The 13,219-nt window shown below is 44.5% G+C and overlaps 1 protein-coding gene across 2 annotated transcripts in view; it reads left to right on the top strand.

Annotated features, from left to right (window-relative positions):
• Window positions 1-10,240: 10,240 nt before the first annotated feature.
• The window catches only part of SH3GL2 (SH3 domain containing GRB2 like 2, endophilin A1), a gene marked incomplete at both ends in the record, with an annotated part of 171,098 nt that continues 168,119 nt past the window's right edge, over window positions 10,241-13,219 (top strand). For both annotated transcript variants that reach the window (XM_080921562.1, XM_080921563.1), the window contains one exon: window positions 10,241-10,285. In XM_080921562.1, the coding sequence (XP_080777688.1) occupies window positions 10,241-10,285 (45 nt within the window). The remainder of the gene's footprint in view (window positions 10,286-13,219) is intronic.

Genomic DNA, 13,219 nt, shown 5'->3' with positions numbered 1-13,219 from the left:
AACTTCAATTCTTTACCCTCATTCTAAGCACTGGCCAAGTGTACTGGTCTGTGTTTGTCAACAGGTCATTTGGGGGAGAGAGTACCCCAAGTGAGACGATGCTTCTATCAGAGTTTCCTGTAGGCCAATGAGTCACTGTTTTGATGGGTGTGTGAGGGCTGTGGCACATTGTGGATAGTGCCCTCTGGGAAGGTAGTCCTGGGAGTTATAAGAAAGGCCGGGTACTATAAGCCAAATGAGCAAGCCATTAAGCAGAACTCTTCTGTGGTCTCTACCCCAGTTCCTACTGTTGGGCTCCTGTTTGAGCTCCTACCTTGACTTCCCTTCATGACAGACTGTGGTGTAGAAGTGTAAAGTAAAACAAACCCCTTCTCCTCACGTTGCTTTTTTCATGGTGTTTATCATGAGAGCAGAAACCAAACTAGGACAACAAACCAGTAATCTGTTTTCCTCTCTCTCTGTAGAGACTAGGCTTGGTGACAAGACTATTGAATTAAGGTAGACAATTTTAAAAGTTCACATATAATGCTGAACCACTTATAGAAAGTTGAATGGTGTTTTCTCTGCTAGAAGATGCTCATTTCAGAAAATTACAGATATAATTTAAGTCCTATTCTAGAGGATTATTATCATTTTAGCACATGTCCTGTGACACTGGGCCTAGTCATACCCTGATAGTTACTCTCTTTATTCAGTAAGTGGTCCATGTTTGTATCCAGTTTCCCTATCTGATGAGAGGGTTTGTTTTGTTTTTAATGAGTTTTAATTACTTCTTATATAAGTCATATTTCCTTTAAATTGCTTTTAAGGAACATTGGTGTGACGATTTGTATATGCTTGGCTCAGGGAGTAGCACTATTAGGAGGTGTCACTGTGGGTGTGGGTTTAATACTAGCAGCCTTCAAATGAAGATGCAGAACTCTCATCTCTGCCTGTACCATGTCTGCCTGGATGCTGCCATGTTCCCACATTGATGATAATGGACTGAACCTCTGAACCTGTAAGCCAGACCTAATTAAACGTTGTCATTATAAGAGTTGCCTTGTTCATGGTGTCTGCTCACAGCAGTAAAACCCTCACTAAGACAACTGGCTTTGGAAATAATTAGTAGCTGGGCAGGATATTACAGGTTTTTAATCCCAACCTTTAGGAGGCAGAAGCAGATGAATCAGACTTTCAGCATCATCCTTGGGTTATAGGTTGAGTTTTAGGACTAGCCTGTGCTGCTAAACAACCCATCCTAACAAAACAGGAAACAAAAGAAAATATTTGATTATATTATCACTATAAAATATTTTTAGGAAAATAATTTTTAGTGCTCTTGTTATAACCAACTAGAACAGTGGTTCTCAACCTGAGGGTCATGCACCCTTTGAGGGCGGAATGACCTAAGTTCATCAGAAAACAGATATAATAGTAGCAAAATTTCCATTATGAAGAAGCTACAAAAATAATTTTATGACTGGGGGACATCACAACATGAGAAACTCTATTAAAGGGGGACAGTATTAGAAAGGTGGAGAACCACTGGCCTATGGGACAAAATGGCCCAGGATTAAAGAGGGAAGTCAAGAAAGTTCAACCTGGGGTACCTCATATGAGGACAGCAGGTGTTGGCTTATGCCCTTCTCCCAACCTGTGCCAGAAAGTAGGCACCCCACTATCAACCCTAGTATTTACTACTCTTACAGTATCAGGTCTCATTCCCTGTTTGATGGTATAAGGCTTTCCCCCCTCCAAACCCCTAGTTCCTGAGTATACCGATCAAGTATCTTCCAATACCCCTGTTCTGACCATTGTACACGGCTACACAAACCTTGCTACAAAGACCCTGGCCACTTCCCCAAGGGCATAAAGATTCCTTGCTCCCACAATAAACAGACCCAGTTCTCTGAAGCTGTACTTGAGTGTACGTATGTATTCCTTGCCTGTGTTCTCATTGTCTACCCAGGCCCCTCACTGTACCCACATATTCCTGCTAAGCTTCTCTCCCTCCAGCCCAGCCTGGTGCACAATGGGCTGGCTAACCCAGGGCCTCAGAAGGCACCTAGTGCACACACAGAGAGCACATGGCCTCAGAAGGCACCTAGCACGCTCGCGCACATACACACACACACACACACACACACACACACACTTTTAAATTATTTTAAATATCTAAAAGCATGTAGTGTTTTAAATAATAGAAAACATCAATCAAATGAGGCTTATTTGGAAGACATTATTAATCTTTCATGAATAATTTAAAATTAAGTAAAAGTCAGGAAATTAGAAATGGTTATTACCCTGGGTAGGTCATTTGTTTTTACTGTCTTGTGTACTTTGATTACACCCTCACAGTGATTGTGTTTAAAAGATTTCCATGGTGAAGTGAGTCTGAGCCTTCCATCGCCTCCTGGTTTGCAGAGTTCCCGTATAAAAGCTGCTGTAGTGTACACGACTTCTCAGCTGGTAGAGCTTCCAGAAGGCTGAGTGGGAGAGACAGAGGACTGGAAACAGAGCTGCCAGCTTTGTCTTTGATACTTAAAGGACACAACTGCTTATTAATTTTAAGAGCACACACTTCCACCTCTTCTTCAGGAAGATCTATGAATCCAAAGGGCTCATCCGAAATAGTTCTGGAATTACAGATCCCTTGTTTCTGTGTTCTGTCTCCTCAGGTTTAATGAATCTCCCCTCCCGCCCAGAATAGGATTTATATGGTTAAAGGCTCAACGGTGCAGACATGGAGAAGAAAATCCTAAGGCCTTGCCTGCAGTCCTCACTGCTACGGTACGTGGTGAAGTAGGTGCACTGCAGCCCTCCTGTGCCTTGTTCCTAGCAGCAGCATAAAACGAGGAGCTAGGCAAGTGTCCTTGTGTTGCTGTCTTTGCAAAGGTGACTTAAGAATGCCGAAGAATGGGGAGAAAGTCCTTCACTTGGATAGGGTGCCATCCTACTGGGTGGCATTAAAGTATCTCAGGTAGAAACTTTAGTTAATATGCACAACTTGGACATCTTAGCTTAGTCCATCCCACCTTAACGTATGTGCTCAGAATATTTACTTATATTTCTATCCCAATGTATTTCGTATTGCCGTTACAAGCATCCTGCCCAAAGTGACAGGTGGAGGAAATGGTTTATTTGGCTTACCTGTCCTCATTGCAGTCTATCCTTGAATGAAGTCAGGGCAGGGACTTAGACAGCAGGCAGGGCTGGAATCACAGAGAAATGCTGCTTACTGGTTTATCCTCCATGGCTTGTTCAACCTACTTTCTTACCAAGCCTAGTACCTCTGCCTTTAGTGGGCTAAGCCTTCCCTACCAATCATCAATCAAGAAAAGGCCCCTACAGACATGCCTACATGCCAATCTGATGGAGGCATTTTCTCAATTGAGGTTCCTTCTTCCAAGATGCTTGTGTCAACTTGACATAAAACTAACCAGCATAATTACCTGCTAGATGGACAAATCATCCAATGTAAAGCTCACCTTACAATAGTGTTGAATCTCTCTTTTGATCTATTGAACACTGTATTAGAAGCCTAAGACAGAATATTTATATGCATACAGGAGGCACTTAGATATTTTATATACATTTTGGGCTGCAAAAAAAAATGCAAAATCCCTTGTGATCACATGTGCTGCGGAGTATTCTACTCTGTAGCATTTAACCAGAAATAGCTGAATTCAAATGTGGTTCCTAATGAACTCATATAACTCTTACACCATCGCAGAGCCAAAATATTTTAATATAACCTTTATAATTCAAGGACTGGCTGTACTCTCAAAAAAAAAAAAGGTTATGAATTTGGCCCATATTGTGGGTTAAACTGTGTCTACTTGAATTACATGGAGCAGTTCTACCTCCAAAGGAGGCCTGCTTTGGAAAGGGAAACATCTCTGGAACAATTAGCTAACTTAAGAAAGGGTATGTTGGAATAGGTTGGCGTTTAAACTAACATCTAGAGTCATCATTTTTAAAAGACTTGTTCTTAGTTATCTATGTGGTCTGTATGTGCGGGTGCCCACACAGCACGAAGAAAGTACTGGAGCTGTGGTTACAGATGGTTGTAAGCTGTCAGACATCAGCCCTGGCCTGCTGGGAAAGCAGCAAGCACTTTTAACCACTGAGCCTTCACTAATGTCTCTCTAACAGAATTTAGACAAATATAAAGAGGTTAGACGATCATGGAACACAGGAATGTCTTCCATGCATTGCATCTACACACCAAAGAATGCCATAGGTTGATACACACACCCAGAAACTCATGGGTAGATTTCCCTCCTTTGTGGGGCCTTGGATGAAAATCGCCATAGACTTCCAACCTCCACATATATGGAACGAGAGGCTGGAGAGACGCTTCATAGTTAAGATCACCTGCTGTTTCTGGAGAGGACCCAGGGTTGGTTCTCGGAATTGCCTCTGACTCCAGTTCCAGTGGGACCTGATGCTTAGGGTCTCCATGAGGATTCACATGGATATCTGCATACATCCCAAACACATTCCTTAAAAGCTAAAATTCTGTCTTCAGAAAACGAACAGTAAGTGCTTCATAACAATAGCTTCTGTAAACTAACGCAGGCCACAAACCCCTAGTAAGCTTTCTAATGAGCAGCTGTCAATCTTGTTGCTTGCAGAGTAAGATAATAGAAGTAACACATGCGAGGAAGCAGCCAGCTGTGAGAAATGAGCCTTACATCAAGATCACCTGAAGGGCGTGGCCTGCTTCCTATCAAGCAAGTTGGGTGGGGCCTTAACAATTATTCACAAGGATGGAGTGTGGCTGCTGCTGACCATTTGGAGATGTTTTAGGGAGCAGGAGGAGGCTTTGGAGGGAGGAGGCAAGGGAGGTTGGCTATGCTGCACGTGAAGCTAACTTTTAATCACGGTCTTGATTGCTTCACTCTAAAGGTTTTCCTGGTAAGTTACTGGCTTACAGGATTCTTTTCCATCTTTCCTCTGAATTTGGCTTTATTTTCCTGAGTGTTCTGGGCTTAGATTTGAATGTTTACTTTTATATCTTGTGCTCCCCTGAGTGAGTGATCAGGGAATGGCTTCAAAGCAAATTTTGGAATGCTTTTTCTTAGCTCCCCTGGAGCCTTTCACTTTGGGTTCCATATTATACATGTATATATATATATATATATATATATATATATATATATATATATATATATATATATATATGTGTGTGTGTGTGTGTGTGTGTGTGTGTGTGTGTGTGTGTGTGTGTGTATTTCATATTGCATATAAAGGCAATTATACAGTCATCAGTGGGTGTATCTGGGTGTACTGCTCACTGAGTGTTCAACTGTGGTGTCTCAGATCATGTTTAGGTAGGCTTAGGAGGATCTTGAACTTATTTCAAAAATTTAAAATTTCCTAAAGCTTCCATACCCATAAACTCTTCTATTAACTCATGCTTTCTTTCTCTTATTCACATAATGCCCCACTGAGCAGTTTCTGTGTGACTCTAGATATGTACTGGAGATGTAGTAGTGGGTATAAGACAGTAGTAGTACCTGCCTCTGTGGAGTTTGAAGAACAGTGGGGAAAGAGGCAAGACAGACATGGGAAGAATCACAATAATCAGCGGAAAACCACATCTGTGGCTATAACATCAAAGGAGAGCAATATTTAGCTCCAATAGACTGTGCTGGTAAGCTCTGGCCCTGTTAGGGCAGTCAGAGAAGCCTTTTAAATCGAGTCATTTGAGTACCGGAAGAAACTTGGCCAACTGTAAAGCAGAAAGCAGGTACAGAGAACAGGACTTTGCAAGACCTCGTTACACAAAGGGATGTAGCAGAGACTGACCTTCCATCTCAGCTATTCGGTTTCACAGGTGCACAGGGGTTTGAGGCCAACAAGAGAAAGTGCTCATTGGCATGAGATCATTAGCTCTGTGTGTCCCCAGTCCCAGAAGCTATGAGCCACTGAGTATTGAGTGCCCTCATAGTTTTGCTGACTGCTCCCAGCCTGTCCCTCCAGGAGCCCCCCATTAATCAGGGGTTAATCTCCACATGCTTAGTATCACTATCCTGTTTCAGAGTGACAGGCATCTCCTCTCCTGTGCCAGGTGGCCTTTCTATTTGCTTTCTCCAACCCCACCTTGCATCTGCTAGTGACCAGACTTAATGAGCCAGCAGGTTTCTAAAAGCGTCACACCTACCATGTAACTGGAACCTTCCAAGTGCTCCCAACATGCCCCAAATTCCCTAGTTCTTTTTTGTAAAGCCAGTTACATCACTTGCTCTATATCTCTTCTCCTCACCTCTCTGTGAAGTCTACCCTCATGTAGCAAAGATACTTCCATCACATGTGTCTGTTGGTCCTATGCTGGTAGGCTGTGAAACACTGGCCTACTTGCTCACTGAAGTACAAACCTCAGAGGTCACATACCCCAAAGCTCAGCCACCTCAGGAAGTGATGCTCAAAGTTTCCCAAATAAAGGCAACTGTCTCCACAGGGAGCTGAAATGTTTTCACATCTTTGTTCTGTGAAGTTCCATACTTGGCAAACTTCTACAGGACCTTGGGGGGAAAAAAATCAGCATTCCTAAGATGAAGGAATTTCAATATTACCTTACATATTTGAAATGCAGTTTTAAAATGATAGTTTATACCTAATTTATTATCTGTGAAGTCAATTTTATATGTTTGGTTCAGAGAAGAACTAAGAAACGAGCACACGTAATAACAGCCAGTCTATAAAACATTTTTGAGAAAATAAATAGAGATTGTAACTAATCATAGATAAATGACTATTAAAATGGGTGTAAATTGTAAATTGCTCCCATCCCCTTTGAAGAATAATGTAAAAGCCTAGTACAATATAACCAATACACATGTATAAGGCCAATGTAAACTGATGAGCAGAAGCAATACCCAGAGTTGTTAGCATTGTTAGCAGTTTTGTGTTAAAGCAGACTAGCTTTCCTTTCTGATCTCCTTTCTCCTTCTGAACTGCTGCAGTCAGGAGAATGCAACCTCCAGCTAACGGGGAAAATGCATTCTCTGACTAAGGAGTAGCTTTTCTCTGGATAGCTGGCTGGCCACTAAAATAGCAACAGACCATGACCTCTTTAACACAATACTTTAGCAGCCTGACTAGCCAGAGCTTGCTCAGGTCATGGTAGATGTCTTCAGCATCTACTTATCATTTTATTTTACAACAGTATCTACCCAGGAATAGAATAGATAAGCCCATGGTAAAGATGCTGTAACAATTTGTTCCCAGCTGAAGCTATTCTTCTTACCCTCTCAGTCTTCTTGTTTGGTATTTACTTATAAGCATTTAGCTGCCAGTTCCCAAGGGCTGAGGGAAATTTCAGTGGCCTTGGTAGTCTGACACATTCTAATCAAGTGAGTGAAAGTTTGGTTGTAAATCAGAATGTCAGTGTCTTACAGGGAGAAAGGACACTTGCTCAGATACTATGTTTCTTGTTAATCTGACTATTCTCTGAAAGGGAAGCCTGTTTGCAGAACCAGAGCTTCCTAAGTCTCTGTATTTGAGTTGCTAGTCAGCACAGAAACCATGGATTTCAATGTTATTGCAGGGAAAATCAAGGGGAGAGCCTGTGATGACAAACAGAAAGAAGTTTGACCCGATGAAACAAAATGGATGCTAAGACATCAGGAACTCTCATGGTCCACAGGACCTGGGATCTATATCACCATAAAAGGTACCAAGGATGGATCAGCCCTGTGCACACTAGCACACTGGTATTTCCTGGAAGCTTTGCCATAATGCAAAGGGAAGTAGTGTATAAATTATGTGAGGAAATTATTGCTGACCATGAATTTACTGCCCAATTAGTGAGGTGGTACTGTGTAGGGGATTCATGTAATTGGGACTTTCTTGAGGTGATTTGGGCTTACTGGACTTATTTACCATTTCACAGTGATTTTATCTCAGGGGACTAGAGGGTAAAATGTTGAGTTCATCAAAGATCTTCCTTACTGACCTTTGATTCTCACCACTACCACCTCCACTGTGCTTTGAGCCTTTGTTACACATCCTTTGCAGTGAAAGAATGCCCATGTGAGGAACATACAGCACCAAGCACATTATCCCTTTACATTCCAGTTAGAATATGTGCACATAAAAATGTGGCTTTGAATCATTGGCCTGAAAATACCTTGGACAGTGAAATCAACCTGTGGGTTGTCACCCCATTTGTGGTCCTTAAACAGGGATTGCCTAAGACCATTGGAAAACACAGATGTTTACATAATGATACATCTCAGCAAAATTACAGTCATGAAGCAGCAAAAAAAATTATGATTAGGGGTCACCACAACATGAGGAACTGTATTAAAGGGTCACAACTTTGGGGGTTTGAGAATGGCTGATCTTGGGGTTTAAGAGCCAAGTTGTGTGTGTGTTGGCATCTTCCTGTATCATCCCCTAACACCCTGTTCTACAATGCCTTCCAGAAGGAGCTGCTCAGCGCCTCTCTTCCAAGACAGCATCTCAATGCTGTTCATAGGCAACAGCTGGGGCTTAAATAGAATCGCTGATCTGGATGAGACTTAAGTGAGAGCAATAGGTTCAAAGAGCTTTGAAGTTTTCTATACAGAACCCTATGCAGTTCCTCTGATGTTGGGCAGCATAAGCTATCAAAGGAAGTAGTCAAAGAGCCAAGGAAAGGTGGAGACTGGCTCTGCTTCATTTAAGGTTAAGTCAAGTACTCAAAGTTCTTGAGGAGCCTCCTCAGGTCCCCCCACGTCACATCTTTCATGTCTGAGATCAAAGTTATGAATTTCAGACCATATCGTAGAATTAATTGTGGCAGAGGGAAGAGAGCCTTGTGGCCGGCCTTTAATACCAAAAGCTGAATTCTTAAGAAGTAACATGTCCCTTCTGTCTAAATCCACCAGCCAATAGTTGTCCCAATGTCTCCACCTAACACAGGTAGTTTAGAAAATACCACAGATCCGAAGGTCTGAACAGCAACGAGGACCACAAGACGACAGACCTCTTCCTTTTGCTTGGCTTTGCAGGCTGTTTGAGGAGACCATGGGACGCTCCCTGCTCATGGTTCCAGTGTTCTGTTGTGCTGTGACTCACAGTAGCAAGGGCGACTGGTACCCAGCCCGTGCCTAGGATCCCCATGAACCCGCCCCTTCAGCTCATCTTTACTCAAGCTGCAGAAGTGTATGTGCTTCCTTTACGCCAGGCAGTAGGAGTGACGGGGTGGGGGCACTGTATTTCTAGGAACCCAATCCAGGCCACATCGACTCTTTCCACACTCTTGTTGATTACCCGCCTCTTGGCATCTCATTTCTTTGATCCACGCATGCAGGTGTGGCCAGCATTTGAGACTCTTCCCTTTTCAGTACAAGAAAAACTTGAAATGGCTGCTTGTTCGAGCACAGAATTCTGGTGCTGCTCTGGGCCCTTCACCAAATCTCACCCACCCTTTCCCCCTGTGTGGTGTTTGTATAACTTATTCCCTTGCCTTTCTCATTATATAAAAATGTTAGAACGAAAACCCCAAATAGCCACGACGATTGTGTGAATGCCAAGTTCACGTTCGGCTCTTTTGCTTTTGAAAATAGAAGATTAAATGCTATTACAGTAGTCATAGCTCATATCTACTCTATTCCAGTATTCCAGTCAGGCTGTCGGACTTCACCTTAAGTGGCTAAGTTGTATTAGACCAGAAAAAAATAAAGTTGGGGGATTTCCCTAAGGTGAAACAAGCTTAAGGGATCTTGAAATCGAGGCAGGGAAATGTTTTTGGTGCCCAATCAAGCGAGAAGGCAGGGCATGAAATGAGCAATGACTTATTCATGATCCAGATAAGCCACCACCCTGCTTTTCAGCCACAGGGAGGCCAGGCTCAAAGGGCAAGGGCAGTGAGCAGGCAGCGCCACTGCGGCTACCTGGAAGCTAGGTCACCTGGAGTCTGGACTGCCCGAAGGCGGTGACCCATCTGCCACGGCCGAGAACGACTCCCATAGTTGAAAGACTGCCCAGGCTTCTCACGGTGGAGGGGACAGTCGCCCCCGCACAGTGCCTGGGTTCCTCGCGCTCACCTGCCTCCCGCTCGCGCCCTGGGCGGGGCTTCCCGCGTCCCCTTTAAGAGGCCGCATCACCCGCCCTGACGTCAGGGTGTCTCTCCGCACGAGCCCGCGTCCCGCGCCGCGCCCCCGCGCCAGCAGCTCCCGCGGCCGCACGACCAGCGGCGGCCCGGCGACCCCAGCCGCCTCTCCGCATCCACAGCTGCCGGTCGCGCGGCCTCCCGCATCCCATCATGTCGGTGGCAGGGCTGAAGAAGCAGTTCCACAAAGCCACTCAGGTAGGGCGCGTGCAGGTGCGCCACGGGCGGCCCCGCAGACCGACAGACAGACGGCATCCTCCCCTACGCCCCCTCCCATGGCCTGATCTGTCCCCGCAGGGTGCTGCGCAGCAGCCGGGCTCTGTGACCCTGCTCCCCGGCTCCGATCGCTCTTTGCTCCGCGACTCTGCTCTCCGGCCGCCGCATCCCTGCGGTCCCCTCCACCCTAGCACCCAGTCTCCAGCTCCCTTCCCCTGCCATCGCCGCTCTCTGTCCCAGCTTCCCTGCTGTCCCGCCCCCCCCCCCCCCGCCCACCCGGTTTCCCAGGCGGTCGGTCTCTGCACCGCAGCCCTCGGGCGCAGGTGCCAGGCGGCGCGGCGGGAGATTATGTAAAGTCGCCTCGGTGCGGTGACCTTGCGGTGCGGTGTGCCCCACCGTCCTGGGATGTGCTGGCTGGAGCGCTCTTGGCGCTCGAGGCTGCGGAGGTGCCCGCGCTCTGCGCTTGCCCTAGGTAGGCTCTGCGCTCCCAGGCCTTCTCAGAACCCTTCCTTCCCAGGCCTCTCCAGGCTCCCAGCACGGGAGAATGTGGTTCCGCCGAGGAGCATGCATGCATTAACTTTTCCCTGGAGAACGCCTTGGGGAAGCTTATTTGAGGCCATGGTTTGATCAGTGGTCTGTGAGTCTTTAAAGTTTTCCCACGGGGTTCTACTGCCAAAGCATAACTCAGATGTTAAAAACTTGAAAATCACCGTCTGTTTACTAGATGTGCCAAATTTTCTGTGTGGGATAAGTAAGCCGAGATTAAAATACATTTAATCCAGACCCTCATAATTTAAATATCATTGAGCCCGACTCAATGATTTTACAAAGAGAAAATAACCAAAAATACTTACGACGTGACCCATTTCTTACATAATGTGTGGAATTACAATCCTTCTATTCATTTGAAACAGGTTACATTTTAAGATATATTTAACAACAAAAGACTTTATTGATAAACCGTAAAATACTTTTCGCATAATCTAGCTTTAAAGATCCTTATCCCAAGCTAAACTTAATCGTGCGGCTTCTGTACTTTCTGATTCTTTTTTAAAATTACTTTTTTTTTTACAACTCAGCCTTTCCACCCTCCATTTCAGTCCCCCCTCACAGAGTTCCTCATCCCATTCCCCCTCCCTCCTGTGTCTGAGAGAGGATGTCCCCCCTCCCCCCACCACAAAGTCTCCCCATTCCCTGGGGCCTCAGATCTCTAGGATTAGGAGCACCTTGTCCCACTGAGGCCAGACCACGCAAGTCCTCTGCTGTATGTGTGTCCATACTGAGTCCCAGGACCTTAGTACCGTCGCAGAAGGTGCAGGGAAAAGGTGAGGGCTGAGTGCCTTAAGGTTGCTTAACATAAGATGCAGGATGAAATTCATCACTCAGCATCACCTCTGTCACCATGGAATTAGCGTCATCAAATTAGTTCTGTTGTGAACTAATTTAGGGAAACAGGAAAGGAAAAAGTCATTTTAGGAAGTGCTTCTAACTGTATATCTGTCTGTCTGTCTGTCTTTCTCTCTATATTTTTTTTCTGTTCCCCCCCCATATATATACACATACATACATACTTATCTATCTATTTTTGGTTTTCTCTCTTGCATTGTCTATGATCTCCCTACTAGGAAGGTGAAATCAAGTCTCCTGTTGATTTGACTCTGGCAACTTTTCAGTTTTACAGACCCGATCTGTGCTACCAGTGAGTGACCTAGGGCTTTCCTGATGCCACCAACCTCATTTATTTATTACTTATTTATCTAGGTACTTGTCTCATTTCTAATCTAGACCAGAAGACTGATTCTGCCCGAATTCCTTTTGGAGCCTTGGCCTTGGGGGAGGAAAGGCTGAGGTTTGAATCGTTCTTCTGCTGCCTTTGAAATTAAACAAGCCAGTTTTTGAATCTCTCCTTGCTAAAAATGAGACTGGTATTCATTTCCCAGGGATAAAGTAAGGATAGACGGATGTGCAGAGCACATATAGAAAATGCTTAAAAAGTGAGAGTTGCTAAGGATAATTTCATGAGTGTTAGGTACCACCCCTTTCCACTGGTAACAATGAGACTAGAGGAAACAGCTGGAGCTAGTTTTAGGCTTGTTAACACACACTGTAACCATCTGACTCAGGTTCTGTTCATCCTGAGGGTGTGTGCAGCTCTGAAGGCAGGAAGGAATTGGGGCAGCTGTGTGCAAGCTTCCGGTGTGTGGAGAAGTTCTACCAGGGATGAGTTGTTCCTTATGGACCTAGATACAAAATCACCTATTACACCACGTTCCCCCTTTGCTGAAAAGCCTTTTATTTTAAAGGTGAAGTAAAACACATTCTTATTCACAGTTTCATGGAGCCCAGTCTTTAAAAACTTAAGGGAAAGGTTACTCTCCTGTACATGGATATGTATTCTAGAGGGTGTGTAAAGCCAGGGTTGGTGTTTGCCTGCTCTGAGCTATGAGGGAAATGGTCATGTCCTGGTTTTGCCATCATTTCCCTACACGAGAGTTCCTGAATCTGATCTTAGCTGCAGAGGAAGTGTCAGGCCTAGAATAGCTCTGGTGGAGGACTGCCATGCTGGTCAGTGGAAGGCAACGTTTTGCCTTTGTGTGGAACTAAGCTTCCACAGAGGGGTGGGTGGGATTTTGTTAATAAAATATTCCTTTAGTGTCAGTACCATTGGCTTAGGGTTCCTGATTAGAGCTAGTCCTTGTGATTCTCATATAAGAATTAATTACTTCTCCCTTTCATTGGTAGTTACTATGTAATTAAATAATCTTTATTGTAATATAGGACAGATGAGCAATTATTACCTTACCTTCGGAGAGTTTTATTTATATGGAGCTTCCATTTTGTCATCAGTAATGTTAGTTTTTAAAAACTCATTTGAGTTTGCATCAGTCTGTGTAAAAATAGCTTCAGTTCCTGGTT

This window comes from Micromys minutus (genome assembly GCF_963924665.1).
Source record: "Micromys minutus genome assembly, chromosome: 9".
NCBI lineage: Eukaryota > Metazoa > Chordata > Mammalia > Rodentia > Muridae > Micromys > Micromys minutus.
This window is presented reverse-complemented; position numbering and strand designations above follow the sequence as displayed.